This window comes from Protopterus annectens, chromosome 2.part0, assembly GCF_019279795.1.
Source record: "Protopterus annectens isolate FY-2018-M chromosome 2.part0, PAN1.0, whole genome shotgun sequence".
In the NCBI taxonomy this organism is placed as follows: Eukaryota; Metazoa; Chordata; order Ceratodontiformes; family Protopteridae; genus Protopterus; species Protopterus annectens.
In genome coordinates, this window is record NC_056728.1 from 826,159,027 (window position 1) to 826,183,276 (window position 24,250).

General features: G+C 41.8%; 1 protein-coding gene across 1 annotated transcript in view; it reads right to left on the bottom strand.

The window, feature by feature from the left end:
* Positions 1–24,250, bottom strand: part of RFX3 (regulatory factor X3) — a 1,639,608-nt gene that overhangs the window by 492,569 nt on the left and 1,122,789 nt on the right. Inside the window, exon 8 of the mRNA XM_044061098.1 lies at positions 15,315–15,434. Coding sequence (XP_043917033.1) covers positions 15,315–15,434 — 120 coding nt within the window. The remainder of the gene's footprint in view (positions 1–15,314; positions 15,435–24,250) is intronic.

The window sequence follows — 24,250 nt, forward strand, 5'->3', positions numbered from 1 at the left end:
ACACAGGTTGTATAGAATAGAGAAGTGCAGATAAACCCCAGCAAAAGAAAGGGGGACAGAAGGAGGGTAACCTGGACTGCAACAGTGAATACACTCGAACATCTACATTTATGGTAGGTACACAACTATACTATGTTCATCGTGTTTCACTGTTGCAGTCATTACACTTGGGTTGAATCCCAAAGCTGAGGATGGGTGGCTTATCTAAATAGGATTAGGAGAGGCTATGAGGCCCTGCAGAACTGCAGTGGCAAAGCCTGCTCTGGATTTAGAGTAAAGAGGTAAGTGGTAGTGCTTTGTAAAAGTGTGCACTGAACTCCAAGTTGCAGCCTCTAAGATGTCTTTGGTTGGTACTCCTCTGAGGAAGGCTGCTGAAGTGGCTGCTGCTCTGATAGAATGAGGCCTAATGCCCTTAGGCACTGATTTGCCATGCTGAGAATAGCAGAAACGGATGCAATGGCCTATCCATTTAGAAATAGTCTGTTTTGAGATAGCCTTTCCTTGTGATCCTGCAGCATATGACACTAAAAGTTGCTCAGTCTTTCTGAAAGCTTTAGTTCTGTCCAAGTAGAAGCGTAGCTGCCTGTGTATCTCCAAAGAATGCAGAATTTTCTCACCCTTGTTCTGTGGGTTTGGATAAAAGGTAGGCAAGTGAATGGTTTGTTTGAGGGCCACACTGGACACCACCTTAGGCATGAATTTTGGGTTTGTCCTCAGAGAAACTCTGTCAGGATGAAAAATGATAAAAGGTTCCACAGCCATGAGTGCTTGTAACTCCAAGACTCGTCTTGCAGAGGTTATTGCTAGGAGCAGAGCTGTTTTCCAGGATATGAATTTTATATCCGCTGTTGAGGCTGGCTGAAAAGGAGGCAGTGTGAGTTTTTCCAAGACATAATTGAGGTCCCATGCTGGAATTGGTACTCTCCTTGGAGGCCTGATGTTTTTGGCCCCTCTGAGGTACTGCCTTATTAAAGGATGAGAAAAGATAGGTGGTTCCGTATTGTAATGGGCTGAAATGGCAGAGGCATGAATCTTAATTGATGAAAAAGAAAGGCCTTTGTCCAGCATCTCAGTTAGGTATTGTAAAATCTGAGGGATATTTGGTACATACGTGTCAATGCCTTGTTCCTGGTTCCAAGCACAGAATCTCTTCCTCCATTTTTCTGCATAAGATTGTCTGGTACTGGGCCTCCTGGCCTCCAAAATAACATCCATAACAACTTTTGAAAGAGGAGTGTTCTGAATGGCTACATTATCTGCCATACTGCCAGATTTAAAGTCCTGAGTTGGCTGAGCAGGATCTGATTGTTTTGTTCGGTCAGCAAGTGAGAAGTTTGAGGCAATATCCATGCTGGACCTTGAGACAAGCTCTTATGGATTGGGTACCAGTGTTGCCGTGGCCAGTCTGGTGCAATCGGTATCATTTTTGGCTTCTCTTGTCTGACCTTTAGGAGTACCCTGGGAAGGAGAGGCAGTGGAGGAAAGGCATATACTGTCAGATTTTTCCAGCTGAAGGATAGGGCGCCCACTTTCCATGCTTGTTTGTGATAAATCCTTGTGCAAAATCTCTGTAATTGGCAGTTGTGAGAGGAGATAAATAGATCTATGTCTGGGCATCCCCATTTCCTTGTTATCATGTCGATGACTTGTGGATCCAGTTTCCACTCGTGGGGATCCATGAGGTTTCTGCTTAGTTCGTCTGCCAGAGTGTTTGTTTTTCCTGGCAGGAATTGCGCTTGCAGGTGAACTTGATAAGCCAATACTGTGTCCCATAAGGTCATTGATTGTCTGCAGAGGGGGTAGGAATGTGTACCTCCCTGCTTGTTTATGTACCACATGACCGTAGTATTGTCTGTCTTCATCAGTAGCTGTCCTGGATGAAGTAGATCCTTGAAAGCTGTCAGGGCATTCTGAACAGCTAGCATCTCTTTTTGATTGATGTGAAGATGCATCTGGCTTGCTGGCCATCTGCCCTGAATACATTTTCCTGCCATATGGGCCCCCCAGGCATAATCTGATGCATCTGTTGTCAGTGTCTGTGGGTGGAGTGAATGGTAGACCCTTGTTGTGGTGACAGGCCTCTGCCCACCATCGAAACTCCTGTTGTAGGCAGAGAATGAGGGTAATTACCATTTCCAGGCTGTGGCAATGCTGAGTCCAAACACTTTTTAGATACCATTGTAGTTTCCTCATATGCAGTCTGGCATATGGAATTAGTAGAATGCAGGATGCCATGAAACCCAAGGCCTGAAGGAATTTCCTTGCAGATAACTGGGTCTTTGTTGCCAATTTTTTGAAGTAAGAAGTCAGTTGTTTTTGTTTGTCTGGTGTTCCTGCTGGCAGGCTGCCCTCAGTCGGCTTGAATTCCAAAGTCTTGGGTCCTGCGTCGGCTGCTGTCAGGTCGTCAGGGGTATAAAAGAAGCAGACAACGCCATTTTCTTCAGTTTTTCTTGCCCCACATGTCAGGTGCCCCCTAAAAAGGGTAGCCAATATTTATATATATATATATATATATATGGGTCCCCTTCACATGGTCGACAGTTCATATGGTCGACAGTTTATTTGGTCGACAGTTCATTTGGTCGACAAGCAGATTTGCCCCCTTCCCCAATGTTGTGCAACCCTGGAGTTGATCTATATAGTTAGGGGGGGTGTGGGGGGCACAGCCTCAGATTGGGGTGTGGGGTGAAGCCCCCCACCTAAAATACTTGTTGATCAAATGAACTGTCGACCAAATAAACTGTCGACCATATGAACTGTCGACCATGTCAGGTAGACCCATATCAATACATACACCAATATAAACTTTACCTTCATCTACAAGCAAATACACCACATAAGTTGTATAAATCAGAGAAGGAAAGAAAAGTTCCAGCAGAAAAAAGGGGGATGGGGAACCTGGACTGCAACAGTGAATACACTCGAACATTTACATTTATGGTACGTGTACACAACTGTACTATGTTCTTCGTGTTTCACTGTTGCAGTCATTACATTTGGGTAGAGTCCCAAAGCTATGGTTGGGAGGCTGGAGCTAAACAGCATTAGGAGCGGCTATGAGGCCCTGCAGAACTGCAGTGGCAAAGCCTGCCCTGGATTTAGAGTAGAGTGGCAGATGATAGTGCTTTGTAAAGGTGTGCATTGAACTCCAAGTAGCAGCCTCTAATATGTCTTTGGTTGGTACTCCCCTGAGAAAGGCTGCTGAAGTGGCTGCAGCTCTGGTTGAATGTGGCCTAATGCCCTTAGGCACTGGCTTGCCATGGTGTAAATAGCAGCAATTAATGCAGTGTCCTATCCACTTTGAAATAGTCTGCTTTGAGATAGCCTTTCCTTGTGTTCCTGCAGCATATGCCACTAGTAATTGCTCTGTCTTCCTGAAAACTGGTTCTGTCCAAGTAGAATCTAAGTTGTCTGTGTACGTCCAAAGAATGCAGAATTCTCTCCCCCTTATTCTGTGGATTTGGATAAAAAGTTGGCAGATGAATAGTTTGGTTAAGAGCCACACTGGACACCACCTTAGGCATAAATGTTGGGTTTGTCCTCAGAGAGACCCTGTCTGGATAAAACCTGATGAAAGGTTCCACAGCCATGAGTGCCTGTAGCTCTGAAACCATCTTGCAGAAGTTATTGCTAGGAGCAGAGCTGTTTTCCAAGATAAAAACTTTATGTCAGCAGTAGCAGCTGGCTCGAAAGGAGGCAGGGTGAGTTTTTTCAAGACATAGTTGAGGTCCCATGCTGGAATTGGTACTCTCCTTGGAGGCCTGATGTTTTTGGCCCCTCTGAGGTACTGCCTTATTAAAGGATGAGAAAAGATAGGTGGTTCCGTATTGTAATGGGCTGAAATGGCATAGGCATGAATCTTAATTGATGAAAAAGAAAGGGCTTTGTTCAGCATCTCAGTTAGGTATTGTAAAATCTGAGGGATATTTGGTACATACGTGTCAATGCCTTGTTCCTGGTTCCAAGCACAGAATCTCTTCCATTTTTCTGCATAAGATTGTCTGGTACCGGGCCTCCTGGCCTCCAAAATAACATCCATAACAACTTTTGAAAGAGGAGTGTTCTGAATGGCTACATTATCTGCCATGCTGCCAGATTTAAAGTCCTGAGTTGGCTGAGCAGGATCTGATTGTTTTGTTCGGTCAGCAAGTGAGAAGTTTGAGGCAATATCCATGCTGGACCTTGAGACAAGCTCTTATGGATTGGGTACCAGTGTTGGCGTGGCCAGTCTGGTGCAATCAGTATCATTTTTGGCTTCTCTTGTCTGACCTTTAGGAGTACCCTGGGAAGGAGAGGCAGTGGAGGAAAGGCATATACTGTCAGATTTTTCCAGCTGAAGGATAGGGCGTCCACTTTCCATGCTTGTTTGTGATAAATCCTTGTGCAAAATCTCTGTAATTGGCAGTTGTGAGAGGAGATAAATAGATCTATGTCTGGGCATCCCCATTTCCTTGTTATCATGTTGATGACTTGTGGATCCAGTTTCCACTCGTGGGGATCCATGAGGTTTCTGCTTAGTTCGTCTGCCAGAGTGTTTGTTTTTCCTGGCAGGAATTGCGCTTGCAGGTGAACTTGATAAGCCAATGCTGTGTCCCATAAGGTCATTGATTGTCTGCAGAGGGGGTAGGAATGTGTACCTCCCTGTCCGTCTTCATCAGTAGCTGTCCTGGATGAAGTAGATCCTTGAAAGCTGTCAGGGCATTCTGAACAGCTAGCATCTCTTTTTGATTGATGTGAAGATGCATCTGGCTCGCTGGCCATCTGCCCTGAATACATTTTCCTGCCATATGGGCCCCCCAGGCATAATCTGATGCATCTGTTGTCAGTGTCTGTCTGGCTGTGGGTGGAGTGAATGGTAGACCCTTGTTGTGGTGACAGGCCTCTGCCCACCATCGAAACTCCTGTTGTAGGCAGGGAATGAGGGTAATTACCATCTCCAGGCTGTGGCAATGCTGAGTCCAAACACTTTTTAGATACCATTGTAGTTTCCTCATATGCAGTCTGGCATATGGAATTAGTAGAATGCAGGATGCCATGAAACCCAAGGCCTGCAGGAATTTCCTTGCAGATAACTGGGTCTTTGTTGCCAATTTTTTGAAGTAAGAAGTCAGTTGTTTTTGTTTGTCTGGTGTGAGATAAGCCATCTGGGCAGTTGTATTTAAGCTTGCACCCAGGAATGTTATCTCTTGTGAGGGTACTAGTTTTGATTTCTTTTTGTTTACTGTGTATCCTAGGCAAACTAGTAATCTTTTTACAAATGCCAGATGCTTTAAAAGAATGTCTTTGTTCTCTGCTTGAATAAGGCAGTCATCCAAGTAGGGATATATTTGAATTCCTCTTTGTCTGCAAAATGCAATTACTGGTGCCAGGCATTTTGTGAAGACCCTGGGCGCAGTAGATAAGCCAAAGGGCAGTGCAGAGAACTGGTAGTGCATTGAGCCAGCTATGAATCTGAGGTATCTTCTGCAAGATTGTCTGATTGAACATGCAGGTATGCGTCTTTTAGGTACAAAGTTAAGAGCCAAGCCTTCTTGCCCAGCATGGGCAGTAGCTGCTGTAGAGTCAACATCTTGAATTTTGGAACCTCCAGAAACGTGTTCAGTAAAGACAGGTCCAGTATTGGTCTCCAGTTTTTGTCCTTTCTGGGCACTCAGAAAAGTCTGGAGTAAAATCCTTGCCCCTGCTCTTGTTGCGGTACTTGTTGAATGGCCCTCATGTCCAAGAGGGCTGCAATTTGCTTTTGTGCTTCTGCCCATTGATTGTGTGGCAGGTCTGGCATACCTTTAGCCCTTGGTAGGGTGTGAAAATGGAACCTGTAGCCTTGGGTGACTATGTTCAAAACCCATTTGTCTTGGGTAACCTTTTGCCAATTTGATGAAAAAGTGCTAGTTTTCGGCCTAAGGGGGCTGCCAAAAGAAAAGTGCTTGGATCTGGCAGAGGAAAGTCATTGGGACTGTTTCCTGTAAGGTTGTGATTTGTCTTCTCCGCTTTTGGAGGTAGGAGCACCCCATTGTTTAGGCCTGTATGAGCCTTGGGGCTGAGATCTGCCTCTGGAATGTCTGTATCTGCCTCTTTGTGGTCTGACTGACACTGGAAAGGACCGATTTTTAGAAGGCCAGTTCCTGCTAAATCTGGGTGGCTGTACCTGTAAGAAATCCTTAACTGTCTGCATGGATTTCGCTTTATCCTCCATTTTCTTCAACACCTCTTCTGCTTTAGCACCAAACAAAGTATCATGCTGTAATGGGGCATCTAATAATTTTGCTTTAACATGATCAGGCAGATTCTGTTCCTTTAACCAAGCATGCCTTCTAATAACAGAACCTGTAACAGCAGCCCTGCAAGAGGCCTCCAGTGAATCATAACCACATTGCAAAGTATGCTTTCCCACTTCTTCAGTTGCATGCAATAAACCCTGCAATTCCTTGTTCTCTGAACATTCAGTATTTGTCAACATTTTCTGTTTAAGCAGTGACATTAAGTATTGCTGATATTTAAGCATATGAAACTGACAATTTAAGGCCCTTACAGCCAAGGTAGCAGAAGTGTAATCTTTTTTCCCCCATCTGTCCAGTGCCCTAGAATCCCTATCAGAGGGGACAGGGTTTTTTGCAGTGGAAGCTTTGACCCCTTTGGGACCCTGAGATATAGTTTCTGGGTCAGCAGCAGGGTTTTTATATAGGAATTTATGAGAATCCGGGACCCTGTTATATCTGTCTGGCTTAGCAGGTGCAGGGGGTAAAGAGTCAGGAGACAGTCCGGACTCTGAAAATACATCATCTACAATGTCTAAAACAGGAGGGATAGCAAGGGGTCTGTGCTGAGGAAGTAGCAGAAAGTCTCTGAGCCTTTTCTTAGATTCCGAGTAATCTTGGCTCTCCCAGTGGAAATGCTCCCTCGTGGTATGCAGGGTTTCCCCCAAAAGAATAATCCTCAGGAGGAGAGGCTGAAGGAATGGATTCTTCAGCATCAGAGTCCTCATACGGAGGAATAGAATAATCCTGTTCAGAAGCGGAATCAGAGGAAATAGAAACCTGATCAGAAGAATCATATTCTGTCTCTTTCCTAGGCCTCTTATCAGGAGGGGGATGGGAACCCCTGATCAAAGTAATTAGGGGTCTTCGGCCATTTTAAGCATCTGTTTTTTAGGCATGGAAGTCTGAGTAGGAGAATGCTGTACTTGTTTCTTTGTCTTTAGAGCTGCTTTAGTCTTTGTCTTTGAAGCTGAAGATGGTTTAACATATAACTGTGTAGGTCTGAAGACACCCTCAAAAGCTGATGCCTGCTCAGCGGCTCCGGACCCATCTGAGGGAATGTTTTCTGAGTGTCCAATACCTTGAGTATCCAGAGGCCCAGTCGGCTCCATGTGGGAGTCAGAAACGGCCTGTGGCTCTGAGGTAGCGGGTGCCAGGGGCTGCGAAAGCGCCTCACTGAAAACCGGCGACTGGCCTAACAGAGGCCTCGTCGTCGGTTTTGGACCTCGGATGCCTTTTCTTTTCCTTGTTCTTGCGTTTTTTGTAAACTCCTCTGCCCACCAAAGGAATTCTAACCGTAGGCAAGGTATGACAGGAAAAATTGCTTCTAGATCCTGAGAATGTTGACATCATAGGCTTTTTAGATACCATTGTAGTTTCCTCATATGCAGTCCATTGCATATGGAATTAGTAGAATGCACGAGACCATGAACCCCAAGGCTTGCAGCATTTGCCTTGCAGATAGCAGGGTTTTTGTGGCCACTAGTTTGAAGTAAGTTGTCTAATGAATTTGTTTCTCTGGCATGAGGAAAGTCATCTGGGAAGCTGTGTTCAAGCTTGCTCCCAGGAATATAATTTGTTGACAGGGTACCAGATGTGATTTATTTTCATTTATGGTGTACCACAGACAAGTTAACACCTTTTGTACAAATGCCAGATGATTCAGAAGTATGTCCTGGCTTTCTCCCTGAATTAGACAATCGTCCAGGTATGGGTAGATTTGATATATATATCAGGATAGGACGCCATGAGTTGTCTTTTTTGGGTACCAGGAAAAGTCTTGAGTAGAAACCTTGTCCCTTTTCCTCTTCTGGTACAGTCTGAATAGCCTTTGATCTTGAGAGAGAGTACTTGCTTTATTTCTTTGCCTGCAAAATGCAATGACGGGAGCTAGGCACTTTGTGAATACCCTGGGCACAGTGGATACACCAAAGGGCAGTGCAGAGAACTGATAGTGCATGCAGCCTGCTTTGGAGTGTAGGTATTTTCTGCAAGATTCCCTGATGGGGATGTGCAGGTAGGCTTCCTTTAAATCCAGTGTTGCCAACCAGGTGTCTGCCTATCATGGGAAGCAACAGGTGAAGAGTTAGCATCTTGAATTTTGGAATCACCAAAAAGGTGTTTAGGATAGAAAGGTCCAGGATAGGACGCCATGAGTTGTCTTTTCTGGGTACCAGGAAAAGTCTTGAGTAGAAACCTTGTCCCTTTTCCTCTTCTGGTACAGTCTGAATAGCCTTTGATCTTGAGAGAGAGTACTTGCTTTTGAGCCTCTGCCCACTGATTTGGGGGTAGATCTGGCCAACCGTTTGGGGTTGGTAATGTGTGGAAGTGAAATCTGTACCCTTGGGAAACTATGTTTAAAACCCATTTGTCCTGGGTTATGAGTTCCCAGTTTTTTGCTTGCAGAGCAATCTTTCCCCCTAAAGGAGCAGTCAGTTGAGAAGTGCTTGGAAGTTTTAAAGTTAAGTCATTGAGACAGCGTACCATAGGTGGAGTCTTACTACTCCCTGATTTGGAAGTGGGAACCCCCCACTCCTTAGTCCTGTGCATACCCTGGGACTGAAGTCTGGGTATTCTGCTGGTTCTGGGTTTGCACTGAGAAAGCCTGGAAGAGGCAGGAAAGGACCAATTTTTTGAGGGCCAATGCCTACTAAATCTTGGAGGCTGCACTTGTAAGAAATCTTTAACAGTTTGCATAGATTTAGCTTTTTCCTCCATCTTTTTAAGAACAACTTCTGCTTTGTTGCCAAAGAGGCGGTCCTGATTTAAGGGAGCATCCAGCAATTTAGTTTTAACATGATCTGGCAAAGACTGCTCCTTAAGCCAAGCATGCCTTCCAAGTACAGACCCGGTGACAGCAGCCCTGCAAGATGCCTCTAGTGAATCAAAACCACATTGCAAAGTATGTTTTCCAACCTGTTCAGCAGAATGCATTAAATCCTGTAAATCCTTATTTTCAGCACAATCAGGAATCAACATAATTTTCTGTTTAAGCAATCCAATAATATGCTGCTGATACTTTAACACATGAAACTGGCAATTTAAGGCCCTGATGGCCAAGGTTGCAGAGGTGTATACCTTCTTACCCCATCTATTCAGGGCCCCTGGAACCTCTGTCAGAGGGGGTAGGATTTTTGGCAGTAGTAGCCTTAATGCCCTTGGGTCCCTGTGAAATGGTCTCAGGATCTGCAGTAGGATTTTTAAAAAGGAACTTGTGAGAGTCAGGAACCCTATAATATCTATCAGGTTTTCTGGGAGCAGGAGGTAAAGAATCAGAGGCCAAGCTAGATTCCAAAAAGGCATCATCAACAATGTTTGAATGTTGGCAGTATGACTGGTATAGGGAGAAAGCTAGCTGATATGATGGACCGAAGGAAGGCTGGTATATTGTGTGTGCAAGAGACAAGATGGAAGGGGAGCAAGGCTAGGTGTATCGGAGGTGGTTTCAAATTGTTTTATCATGGTGTGGATGGGAGGAGAAATGGCGTAGGCATTATCCTGAAGGAACAGTATGCTAAGAGTGTTTTGGAGATGAAAACAGTGTTGGATAGAGTGATATTTATGAAGTTGGAAATTGATGGTGTAATGATGAATGTTGCTAGTGCATATGCTCCACAAGTTGGGTGTGCGATGGATGACAAAGAAAATTTTGGAGTGAGTTGGATGAAGTGGTGATGACTGTACCCAAGGGTGAGAGACTGGTGATTGGAGCAGATTTCAATGGGCATGTTGGTGAAGGGAACAGAGGGGATGAGGAAGTGATGGGTAGGTATGGTGTTAAGCAAAGGAATGCAGAAGGTCAGATGGTAGTGGATTTTGTGAAAAGGACGGACATGGCTGTGATGAATATGTATTTTAACAATAGGGAGGACCACAGGGTGACGTACAAGAGTGGAGGAAGATGCACACAGGTGGATTATATCTTATGTAGAAGGGTCAGTCTGAAGGAGATTGGAGACTGTAAAGTGGTGGCAGGGGAAAGTGTAGTTAGGCAGCATAGGATGGTGGTTTGTAGGACATTGGTGATCAAGAAGAGGAGGATGAGTGTGAGGGCAGCACCAAGGATCAAATGGTGGAAATTGAAAAAGGGTAATTGTGAGGTGATGTTCAGGGAAGAGTTAAGACAGGCACTGGGTGGCAGTGCAGAGTTACCGAATAGCTGGGCAACTACTAAAGAGCTAGTAAAAGAGATGGCTAGAAAGGTGCTTGGTGTGACATCTGGAAAGAGGAAGGAGGACAAGGAGACCTGGTGGTGGAATGAAGAAGTACAGGAGAGTATACAGAGAAAGAGGTTGGCGAAGAAGTGGGATTGTCAAAGAGATGATGAAAATAGACAAGCGTATAAGGAGATGAGATGCATGGCAAAGAGGGAGGTGGCAAAGGCTAAGGGTAAGGCGTATGAAGAGTTGTATAAAAGGTTGGACACTAAGGAGGGAGAAAAGGACCTGTACCGATTGACTAGACAGAGGGACCGAACTAGTAAAGATATGCAGCAGGTAAGGGTGATAAAGGATAATGAGGGAAACGTACTCACAAGCAAGGAGAGTGTGTTGAGCAGATGGAAAGAGTACTTTGAGGGGTTGATGAATGAAGAGAATGAGAGGGAGAGAAGGTTGGATGATGTGCAGATAGTGAATCATGAAGTGCAGTGGATTAGCAAGGAGGAAGTAAGGATAGCTATGAAGAGAATGAAGAATGGAAAGGCTGTTGGTCCAGATGACATACCTGTGGAAGCATGGAGGTGTTTAGGTGAAATGGCAGTGGAGTTTTTAACTAGATTGTTTAATGAAATTTTGGAAAGTGAGAGGATGCCTGAGGAATGGAGAAAAAGTGTTTTGGTACCGATTTTTAAGAATAAGGGTGATGTGCAGAGCTGTAGTAACTACAGAGGGATTAAATTGATCAGTCACAGCATGACATTATGGGAAAGAGTAGTGGAAGCTAGGTTAAGAAGGGAGGTGAAGATTAGTGATCAGCAGTATGGATTCATGCCAGGAAAGAGCACTACAGATGCAATGTTTGCTCTGAGAGTGTTGATGAAGAAGTACAGAGAAGGTCAGAAGGAGTTGCATTGTGTCTTTGTGGATTTAGAGAAAGCATATGACAGGGTGCCTAGAGAGGAGTTGTGGTATTGTATGAGGAAGTCGGGAGTGTCAGAGAAGTATGTAAGAGTGGTACAGGATATGTATGAGGGTAGTGTGACAGCGGTGAGGTCTGCGATGGGAGTGATGGATGCGTTTAAGGTGGAGGTGGGATTACATCAAGGATCAGCTCTTAGCCCTTTCTTATTTGCAATGGTGATGGACAGGTTGACAGACGAGATCAGACAGGAGCCCCCGTGGACTATGATGTTTGCAGATGACATTGTGCTCTGTAGTGAGAGTAGGGAACATGTGGAGGAGACCCTGGAGAGGTGGAGATATGCTCTAGAGAGAAGAGGAATGAAGGTCAGCAGGACTAAGACAGAATATATGTGTGTGAATGAGAGGGAGGATAGAGGAATAGTGAGGATGCAGGGAGTAGAGGTGGCGAAGGTGGATGAGTTTAAATACTTGGGATCAACAGTACAGAGTAATGGTGAGTGTGGAAGAGAGGTGAAGAAGAGTGTACAGGCAGGATGGAGTTGGTGGAGAAGAGTGTCAGGAGTGATTTGTGACAGACGAGTACCAGTAAGAGTGAAAGGGAAGGTCTGCAAGAGGGTAGTGAGACCAGCTATGTTATATGGGTTGGAGACAGTGGCACTGACAAAAAGGCAGGAGTCAGAGCTTGACGTGGCAGAGTTGAAGATGTTAAGATTTGCACTGGGTGTGACGATGATAGACAAGATTAGGAATAAATATATTAGAGGGTCAGCCCAGGTTGGAAGGTTTGGAGACAAAGCCAGAGAGGCAAGATTACGTTACTTTAGACATGTGCTGAGGAGGGATGCAGAGTATATTGGGAAAAAGATGCTAAGGATGAAGCTGCCAGGTATCAGGAAAAGAGGAAGGCCTAAGATAAGTTTTCTGGATGTGGTGAGAGAGGACATGCAGGTGGTTGGTGTGACAGAACAAGATGCAGAGGACAGAAAGAAATGGAAACAGTTGATCTGCTGTGGCGACCCCTAACGGGAGCAACCAAAAGAAGAAGAAGAAAGAACAATGTCCAGTACAGGGGGATAGCTAGAGGCCTGTGTTGGGGCAGGAGTAAGAAATCTCTTAAGTCTCATTTTAGAATCAGAGTAATCCTGACTTTCCCAGTGAAAATGCTCCCTAAGAGTATGCAAGGTTTCACCAAAAGAAAAATCCTCTGGGGGAGAAGCAGAGGGAATAGAGTCCTCTGCAACAGAATCCTCATAGGTGGATAAGGTTAAATCCTGGTCATCAGAGGAGACAGAAATTTCAGAATTCTGGTCAGAAGTATCATAAGCAAATTCAGTCCTAGGTCTCTTAGAGGGGGAAGGTTGGCTTCCCCTGATTATAAAGTCATAAGGTCTTCTGCTATTCTTATCATTTGTTTTTTAGGCATAGAGGCCTGACCATGAGGTCTGGGCATCAGTTTTCTAGGCATGGTTCAAGTTTTAGGCCTTGAAGAAGAAGATGGCGCCGGTTTAATATGCAAGTCAGTAGGCCTGAATACACCCTCAGAAGCCGGTGCCTGCACAGCAGCTCCGGACCCATCCAAGGTAGAGACATCCGCAGGTTTCCCAGTTAAAGCATCTTGCGGCATACCAGACTCCAAATGGGTCTCAGTAGAGGCCTGCGAATCTGAAGTAGCGGGTATCAGGGGCTGTGAAAATGCCTCACTGAGTACCGGTGAACTGGCGACTAGCTTAGGAGAAGCGTCGCCAGCAGCTTTGGACCTAGGCGGCCTGTCTCTGTCTTTATCTTTGCGTTTTTTCGGAATGTCGGTAGTCAGATGGCTTACCGAAGACATATCTGGATAATTGAACCGAGTACCAAAATATTTAGAAGCGAAAATATACCGACGATGAATAGTTTGTGGTTTATATAAGGCACAAAACCGACAGCGAGGTACATTGTGGTCAGGGCCTAGGCAAGGAATACAGTACGGATGAAAATCTTTATGAGGTATTTGCTTTCCACAAGAATTACAATTATTAACTTTTACTGACATCAGTTTAGAGCAAGAAAAAGTTTCCCCAATGGTGTACTTAGCTTTAGTTGAAGACTTTGGTTCTGAAACTCGAAAATGAAAATTTCAGGAGTCGGCCCCCCGGCACTTGCAAACTGCTTCTGCTTCGTGCACCACACGGCAAGAAAGACTGATGTAATGGCGTCGGTTGCATGCTTTATACCCCTGACTACCTGACGTCATGGAAGATGAGACAGCAACCGTCGCAGGACCCAAGACTTTGATAATCAGGCCGACTAAGGGCTACTGCAAGCAGATAACCCAAATGTGATGACTGCAACAGTGAAACACGAAGAACACGGATGGCAATTTAACAAGACTCAGTAGGGTTTTGTAATTTGTACATATTTTATTAATTAATTTTAAAGTGACAATACAGACGTTTTGAAATTAAAAATGTACTACTGCAGAAGCTATAAAGACCTGCAACAGGTTTCAAATGCAAAAGGGTAATAGCTATGATGCAAAGGGATTTGACAAGGTTTTAAGGAAGATCAGAAATATGACAATTTAAATTTAATACAGTAAAGTCAAGTAAAATGTGTCTGGGGGGAAAAAACAGAAGAATAGCTGGAAAGAAATCAGCAAGAATGGAATGTAAATATGAATGGTCATCTATGAAAAATTGTTATAAAGATAGGAGGCTTGGTGATATGAAATAACCCTGTCAGTAGAAACACCAGTAGAAAAAAAGACTCTTTATCCCTCTGTAAAGGCAGCTGAAGCTAACTAAATTTGGAGTACTGCATGTAGTTCTGGAACATACAGTGTCAGTAAATGAGTCAGTGTTAGAAAGGATGCAACATCACACTGTCTGTACATACAACCCTCAAAACTAGTACGCTTGCTAACGTTAGGCTCTATAGTAACAAACAGACTCAGCGTATCAGAGGATAGCAACAAAGAATGGAACGGAGATGGTACGCATCATCAAATTTTACAGACTTCTACATGGCAGACTTGTTTGTTAGAAAACAAAGCTTACAAACAAGATGACACTCTAAAGACAAACACTGAATAACATGAAAAATTCCACCAAATGCCTTTTCAAAGACATACAGCTAACAATGTAAGAAAGCGTATCTGAACAGGTTCAGGCTAAAACTAGTGAGTTCAAGAATGTTTAGGATAAGCACAGGGTAATTCTTATAAATATGATTAGCATAACTGTAAGCAGACAAGATGCTTATCCATTCTGTAGCCAGTTTATGCTCAGGTTACATTACTGGAAACTAAGCATTGGTAAGAATTTAGTGGTACATAAAATGTTCCCCCCTTTGGACAGATAATGTTAACAGTTCAAGTGACTCCTTAGGAAGACTGACTGGCATCAAATAAGCTGCAATGTACACCACTTAAGTAGCACAGCCTCCGCACAGATAACGGGTCTGGGGCATATTTGCATACTACTCACTCTGGAATCACTGAAAGTGCATACATTGAAACAATACAGTTGTAGTTTGAAATATTCCTCTGGCCATCTTCAGATCTTACCTTCTGTGTGGGAATGAATGATTTTCCAAAGATTACACTTTAGTAAGGGTTTAAGCAGTTCTAATCTGCCAAGAGAGTCTATATTTCTATGAAAAGAATACCATGCCAGATATTGTTTGCAATTTTGCAACATGATTGGCGGAAAACAGTGACTGAAGCAAACATCTGTAGAAGCTTTATATTAGACTTTTATTGACAATTTCAATACTTTATTCAAAGTACTAGTAAGTAACGTCTATCAATAAATATTAATAACGGTTTTATTTAAAAAAAAAAAGAGAACAGTATTTCAGTGGCTTATTAAGACTATCACATAATAACTATTGCTGATAAATAAAAGGCATACTACTCTAGATTAACCAGTGGTTATCAAACAAGGATTTAGCAGCTGAACTAAGATGCATTTCAGTGCATCTGAAATGTGTTTCTTACCTCTGTTTTTGCTGCATGGGCTGCTGTCTCATAGCCATGTACTGCATATCTTCTTGTAGCCGATTCAGAGGAGAGTCTGGCTTAACACGGATCCCATAGTAATGGTATTTGGAGTTTCCCCTACATGTCAGGATGCAAATAACAGGTACTTTAAAATTCAAAGCAGATATCTAGTAATTAAAAATAATGAATAATAAATATTTAGGAATATTAGTAATATAGTATGTTGGACATTCATATCAATGCAATGAGTACAACTCCTCTGCATGCAGGAGAGTTTCAGTGAATTTGTATTAGTGTGGATGTGTACATATGTCTCATTTATACTACAATTTCAAAAGTCAAGCTTACTCATGCACATTGGCCTCCAGCTTCAAAGCAAAGGCTACAAAATGTAAGCAAATGTGATCCTTAGGAACATAATTTGGTTCTTGTATTCCACCTGTCAGGTCTAATCCACTTCTCTTCTGGGAAGTCAAATGAAAGTAAGTGATACCTGTGTGAGTTGTGAAACTTTCTTCAAGCAATAAAGAAATTCCTCCTAATTCGGGAGGCAAGCTGTTCCCAAAAGAAGATTGGTGGGTTTTATAAGAAACAGACTTTTATCACATAAAGGGAAGGTACTGTAAGATAAGTTAACACCTGAAGTACATTATTGAGATATTGTTTTGCTGTACACTGCAATGTAACTGGATTGATGGGAGGACAGAAATACAAAACACGGAAGGCTTTACTGCCATTTCTGGCCTTGGCCATAGCTTGAATATGCAATGAAGAAAAAAATGAACAATGTTTTAATTGATAATCCATTGTATAAAAAATAGGGTAGAAATAAAAGAAAAAGAGATCTGGTTAAGAAGTAATAAAAATTATTTTGCGGTGTTGATAAAGCTTTAATTATTACAAAACATGGGGAATCTCACAAAAGAAGAAGAGGCACAGTTGCAGAGTGCTAAAGGGAAAATAAGGGAATACCTGGATAATATGCATGAGTTTAGAAAGATTGCTGTTAAGCAACTGTTTTTGATAACAACTCCAGAGGCAACAGAAAGTAGAAAAGACTGATGCCAAACTTATGGAGCCTGTAACCAGAAAAATAACCAGAGATCTTGTAGGGGTACTAGAGATATTTCAGAAATTTTATGAAAATAAGTAGAAAACAAAGAGGTGGGAAAATCAAGAAAAAGCAAAAATGGAAATATTTACAGAAGACTTAATATGCCAAGGTTAGAAGTAAATGAAGCTCAACAACTAACTAACAAGATAGGAGTGGATAAGCTGTCCTTCCTGATTTGCATAAACTGAACACCAGAGGGCACTATATGCACGTTTTAACAAAATTGCCGCATTCCCAAATGTATAGAACATGTTGTTTTTAAAAAACTGTGGCTTAAAAAAAATAAAACTTTGGAAGGAAGTCATACGGGTACAAGGAACTGATAAAGTACATTTGGCACTTGAAATATAAGACTATACAAGTACAGAAAATACAAAATTGAATGGTGCTTAAAGTCTAAGCTGTTCTTATGTCTCTATATACCACAGAAGAGAAACTGAAAAGGCAAAACCATAAATAGGGATTAAGGAGCAAAACCATAAGCAGGACTTAAGGAGTAGACAAGCAATATACAGATCAAATGCAATAAAAAAATTGGCCTGATGTAGGGTGAAGTCTAAATTATTTATCTGAGTGTATTTATCACAGTAATGAACTGATGCATGGTGAACATTTCTCAGGCAAAGCCCAGGTTCAAGAAAAATTTCAGACAATTTATTCTACTCAAAAATATTTACACAACAGTAAAACAATTTATAGTTTTCAGAACTGGTCAAAATAATGTTTACAGTATGTGCTGTATAAGGAACTTAGGTGAGAAAATGTTGTTACACCTACTTAAGCAATCACGTATACCATATCAGAAGTCCATGAAGAATTTTGTCTCTTGTTATAAATAAAAGTGTAGAAAACAGACAGTCCTTGGGGAACAAAAGGTGCTGGTGGACAACAACACAATGTAGAAAAGAAAACAACAGCACCCAAACACGGCTAAAACCAATAACATTCGTAGCAGTTTTATTGAAGAGGTAAGTGCTTTCACACATTCACTGTGCTTCATCAGACCAAGTGTAACAAAACAACTCAACAGTTAAATAAAGAGCATCATCACTTAACCATTCAAAACATCCAACAGAAAACAAGCACTGAGACATACATTAAAACAACAGGATGTCATTTAAAGAGCCCCCTAGATTTTAGGATAGGTTTAATGAAGTTCTGCCATTGATGCCTGGAAACTTATCCGCCTGCATAGTAATGATCCAAGAAAGTTCACGGCTTTCCATGTAGTTCCTAAAGTCATCCCCACACTTGTCTTGAGTCAAAGTTTCAACAACCCTAAAACCAAAAGTATGGTCACTGCCACATTCCATATTATGTTTGGCCAAAGCATTACGCTCATCAAAAGTATGTACACAATACAAGTACTCCCTCTTTCTCTCCATAAGGGATCTATCTGTCTTGCCTATATAGAAGCAAGTGCATACCCTGCATTTGGCCAAATAAATGAGATTTCTACTGCAGCAGTCAGCATTCACTTTAAAACAATACTCATGATGTGTGGTCGGGTGAACAAAATTCACTAATGGATCAATATGTGAGCAAAAATTACATCTCGAACAATGTCTCATGCTAAAAGCTGATATAGGCTTTACACTTCCTGCTGGTGTATACTTCTTATAACACAGTTGCCTCTTTAATGACTTCTTATTTTTAAAAATGAACCTCGGATGTTCACCTACTACATTCCAGATCTGGCCATCAAGCTGTAAAATGGATTAATCATTTTCACAACCTCTATGACACTACTGACATCACTAGTGTAAAACAAAGACATAGGAAGTGCTTAGTTTCTAGAGGCCATGGAAACATGCTCTGAGTGTATGACATCGGAGGTAGATGTTAGGCTCCTATGTTTCCTATGCCTAACAGGTCATGTACTGCATCATCAACTTCCTTGTGATAATAGCCCCTATCCAAAAATTCAGACCTCAAACCAAGCAGGTAATGTTCAAATAGTGCATCACTGTTGTTGAGCCTCGAGAGTCTCATACCCTGGCTTTTAACTATGTTTTTAAACGCATGGTCAGGGTGCAATGCTATTCCGTTGCAACAATGTATTCTTCCTACAATCTTTTCTGTGTAAAGTGGTTGCGAGTCCACAGGAATCATTAACCATGATCTTAACATCCAAAAAATCCATTTCCCTATCTGACACTTTAGATGTAAAAGATAAAAAATGCATTGTGTTCTGTATGAAACCAATAAATTCTTCCAATTGCTGGCATGTGCCATCCCAAATTAAAAAGAGGTCGTCCACAAACCTCCTGTAAAATTTAATAAGTGGACTGTAAATAGACCGAAAAACAAAAGTGCTCTCCCATTCAGCCATGACCACATTGGCGTAGCTATTGGCACAAGTGCCCATAGCTATGCCAATCTTCTGCAAAAACAACTGATCATCATAAATAAAAATATTACTCTCTAATACAAAAAAGAACAAATTAAATCAATAGTGATCAAGTCATATTCACTGTTAAAGCTCAAGAATTCCTTAATCATGTTTATACCCAGATCATGAGGTATGCAGGTGAACAAAGACACTACATCGAGGCTCACTAAAAGATACTGTCCACTGAAGCACACGTCCTTAGTGTGCTCAACCAAGCCATCCAGAAACTGCTGTGCATCTTTCAACACCTGTGGTTTGTTCATTCAACACTGGTCTCAGCTTCTTCTCTACAAATATAGAGAAAGGTTCTGTAATCCACCCTTTCCCAGATACAATCGGTCTAAAAGGGGGATGTGTTAAGCATTTGTGTATCTTAGGCAGCCCCTGAAAAAGGGGGTAAGTGGGTGTTCAACTGTTAAATACGTATAAAGGTCTTTCAAAATCAATTTACTCTGAAAGCAATTAGAAATACTTGCATTCACTCTCATGTAACAAAATCACAGTATTAAAATCAATTTTGTCATAAACATTGCTGTCGCTCAGCAAATCTAAAATACTACTGTGACAAAAGTTAAAGTCCATGACAACAACTGCACCCCCCCTTGTCTGCAGATTTAATGATCAAATCACTGTCCCTCTGTAATTCAGACAACCCCTGTCTCTCCTCGGCTGTTAAGTTAATAAAAACTTTCTTATGGTCAGTATTATAAACAGTCATAATGTCCTGCTCACATTTCTTCATAAAAGTCTCCAATACTGGGTTCAAGACAGGTTGAAACAAACTAGGGTTCTTGAACTGCGGACCTACTACTGCATCATTGCTAACAGGCTGAAACATAGTTTTGAGCATCACGCTTCTAGCATACATTTTAACATCCACTACAGTCTCACTCAAAATAGAATGTTGGACTGGAATAAATGTCAGACCCCGTTCTAATAACAGTACCTGTGTTTTCATCAATGGTTTGCTGGAGATGTTGTAAACTACTGATTCACCACATCCGTCCACATTGTTTTTATGGTTTGTACTTGTGTATTGTCCATAAGATGCTGACGCTTTCTTCCCCGACTCAATGAGTGTGGGTAGCGCCCCCTTTCCTTCTGACGGATGGGTAGCGGTAAAGGGAGTGTATCCGATGGACCAATTACATTGCGCACCTTGGGTCGCACATCTAAGGATTGGTTCTGAGCAACGCAGTTTAAAGGAGAAGATGACAGAACATTAAAATTATTATTAAGAGCCAATCTTTCATTGCTTCTCACACTAATGTCACTTACAACTGCTGATTGAGAAGCAGTAGAACTGGTAGTATGTGCATCAGTCTTTCTAATATTGTGGGCATTCTTAACTGTATTGTCAGATTCAGTAGACCTAGAGTTTTTCGGCCAAGTGAAGACATTCCCTCTCTGGAAATTTGTAGTGTCTCTTAATAATTTCTTGGACTTTTGCACCCTCAGCCACTGTTCATAAGATGAGACCCCATCAATGATCCCATCTAACTTGATCAAAAAATCATCTTTATACTGATCAAGCAGTTCAGTGTATTTCTTGTTAACAGTATCTACAAGCTCCTTTTCCAAAGGTTTAAAATAATCAATCAGCAAGCGTATATAATTGAAACTTAGTTCAAGATTTAGCTGTTGCCACTTACTTAGTAACTCCATATGGGTTTCACCATACGTGGGCATCACCAAAACACGTAGCCCTCAAGGAACCACTTTATGCTAGAATTCTCATTAGGAAGAGATGATGATAAATAGTGGAGGAAATAATACAACCCAGATATTCCGATACAACGCATAAAAGTATTACTGAGTTTGGGACAGACAGAGTCAGAAGTAGCTTGGCTAACTAGGGCAGTTGCTATTGATTTTCCACATGACAAGTAGGTTTTGGAGTGTTTTCACAATGAAAATGCTCAATGGAAGCTTTATAAGGCCTGTAGATACAGAAATTAGCTATGAATTAATAAGTTAACCAAGACTAGTTTGCTCAACACTGTTCTCCCTTTTCCAATATATTTTGCTAACACTGGAGCAGCTACACACTTTCTTGAAATTTAGTTAATGAAATACATGAAAATAATAATGCTGAACAAGTCCCGAGTTCTAATTGTATAGTCAATGAGCTTTGAAAGAATCAAAAGTGTGGTGCAACACAGGATCAAAAAAGTTCAGAAAAAAATAAATGCTACAATACATTAACAGAATCTGTGCCTGTGTTTTACAGAGACAGCGGAGAAGCAGTATTTGAAGGCATTAACAGAGAAGCAGCTGATCAGCATTTACAAAGGGTTAAAGGAAAATAAAACAGTTGAACAATCTGGCAAAACAGCAGCAAGGCTGCAGGAGACAAATCAATACTGAAAAATGCCATGCAGGATACTTAGTCTATGTTAGGGTGTGTAACCCAGAAACTGTGATGCAGCCAGGGAAGACCCAGGCTGACAACACCCACAATGCTGCTGATATAAAGACACTTAAAACATTAGGAAATTTAAAAACAGTGACTAGCAGAGGGAAAGAAGCTAGGCGAACTGTCACCACAGTGGCTTGCAAAAAGTAGAGCTCTATGATAAATCACCATAGCAGCACATGCTGAAAGGCAAGGATCACTGCTGCAGAATTATGCAACATACATTAGAATTAGCTACAGGCTAGTTCAGTCTAGATGGCCTGACATTCAATGCTATAGACATGGTAGGACAGGTTGCTTTCCTTCCTACATTGTGGCTGTCAGCAGGACACTGGGTATGGGCATCAGAGTTGCAACGTGGAGTACCCGCGTTATCCTTTCTTTGAAGACACACACACTAACAGTCCCCCCACCCCAAACAAGAGTACCTGTTAGTGTGTGCCTTCAAAGAAAGGAGAAAGCGGGTACCCACGCTGCAACTCTGATGTCCCCCCCCCCCCATAGCATACATAAAAATAAGGAACAAGAATCCACATTCCAGGAAAGTTTTGGAAAGAAAAAGAGTGATGGTTGAAGGGCTGATGCCTATACTTTAGCAGTGATCCCTGTATTTGAACATTCACTATTATGCAAAGTTTATCACACAGCTGTATTGTGTTCATCAGAGCTCAGTGCTGCTCACTGATCTGGTACCCCTTCCCCAAGACAAAGTTGAGGATCAAAAAAAGGTCTGTTCTCAACACTTCTACCTTCTCTCCTAAGAAGGAGCACTAAATCCTCTGTGTTGACGTGAAGAACAAAAGGAAAAGAAAAAGCTTTTCTCTTAAAAATGTAGAAAAGTACTTGCTTCAAGCATCAGTCCTGGTAACAGAACCATTACAGAAATTAATTTCTGTATTGGCTTTCAGACATCAGAAATGCCAGTAAGGAAATGCAAACCAGCACTGCACCACTGACTGATCAGTTCTGCCAATAGTGCCTTATAACACCTTGTGCCTGGCATGGCTGTCCTTTTGTCACACCACAGCTATGATGCTATTATTCATCATCAGTGGTGACCGTACTAAAGTAATATTTACTGACCACAGGCCTAGGGTGGGATCTAGGAGGTAGCATTGTCTAACAGTTTAGTTTAAGACTATGTGCTGCTAAACCTGGATCCTGCAGCATTCCTGGGCTTGATTTCCTGGACCTTCCATTAGCCTACTTCGTGACTTAACAAGTGATTTAACCAGGCATTGTTCCTGGGTTACCCCAGAAAAGGGAACGAGCATTAGACAAAATTTTAGGATTACTCTCTTATTTTTTTTCTGCTAAAGCAAAATATGCTGTAATTCTAGAAAAAGTATCTGGTTGAAAAACTAGTTTCCTACAAGGGTATAATCATCAGCAAAGCAGAGTTCCTGTGTACCCTATAAAAGTACACTTGCCTTTACAGGAGACATTCCTAGACTCCTAAAAGGAGTACACTCATCAGCGTTTCCAAAGTTAAACTTTTGAAGTACTGATAGTACAGCACACCTCTCAACCTGTTAGCACAAGAAATCTGGTGAAAGCCTAAAATAACAAGGGAAGAAAGGAACAGAATAGGAACGGATTTTAAATATTTTTATAAACTTTGAAAGCTGTAAGAATAACAGGTTTGCATCAGCTTGCATTTTCTGAAGGATATCAAATCTGAAACTCAAATGTATATAATTATTTAATGAATTCAATTACCAGTGAACTGACAGAAAATTACAAATTTTAAGAGGAAGAGACAAAAAATATGAGGTAAATTCAGAATGTGGTACAGATGCATACTTAAAACCAAGGCAGCAGGGTGCAATTTACAAGGTGAAATGATTTGCTAAGCAGGCGTAGTGAAATGGTCAGCACAGGATGTACAAAGCTAGAGTTATTAAGGACTGCTTACAAAAAATTATGAAACACATAACATTTTTCATGTTTACCGTAACAGTGTAAAAATGGAGAATGATATTCTCATTCTGGAGGTTATGTATGCAAGTCATGGGTGCTAGTGCAAAAAGGACATTAAAATAACGAGGGTAATGGAAAGAGGTTCAGAGATATAAATGCTTTTTTGATAAAACAGTTATGATTGTTGGCTATATTCTCATAAAGTTTTGTGACCTACAGCTGAACAAATGATGGCATTTTATACAAAACATTAAGACACACAATTGACACATGATTGGGCTCACTGATTATGTGTCTCAGGTAGGTATGAGCCTAGCACTCAGTTGTATACCACCTTTGCCAAGGATGAGACTAAGAGAAAATGATCGATTTTAACAACTGGCTTAGCTACTGGTGTCAATCTAGGGGGTACAATATTTGATGGCCTGGGAGGACATGGTTGACAGACTACACTGCTTTGCCAGGGACAGTCAGCACTTATACCTTCTGGGCTTTCAGATACTGGCAAAGCTGTTTTCAACTCCCATAGTGCCTTTTTTGGCAATGCCAAACTGATAAACCTATTGACTTAGCTGAACTTATGAAGGAATATCTGAAGGTGGTACTGCTCAATGCTAGAAGTCTTGATAAGAAACTCCGCTCCCTGCAAGCCTTCCTCCCCTGGAGAGTGTAGACACCTGTGTAGCAATGGAGACATACTTTAAAGTTACTGAGAATATCCCAGCAAAGTTATAATGCCTTTCACATACAGGAGGGAACTAAAGAGGGAAGAATGTCAGTCTATATTAAGACTAATCTCACATCCAGACTAGTTAAAGTCTATGACCCTCTGTAATTCATACATGTGCAACCCACCATAAACAGGGTGCTGTACCTTATCCTTGCAACATATAGGTCCTCCTCCATGTTCCAGGAAACCAGCACTACCTTTCTCAATGTAGTAGAGTCCCTCACCATTCAAGCCAATACGATATTCAAGGGGAATCTTAACCACTCCTCTAAAGAGTGGGAATCCTACACCACTTCTAATGCACAAGCCCAGCGATTCCTAAACGTTCAAGTAGAAAGAAACTCTCCGGCAATAAACTGTA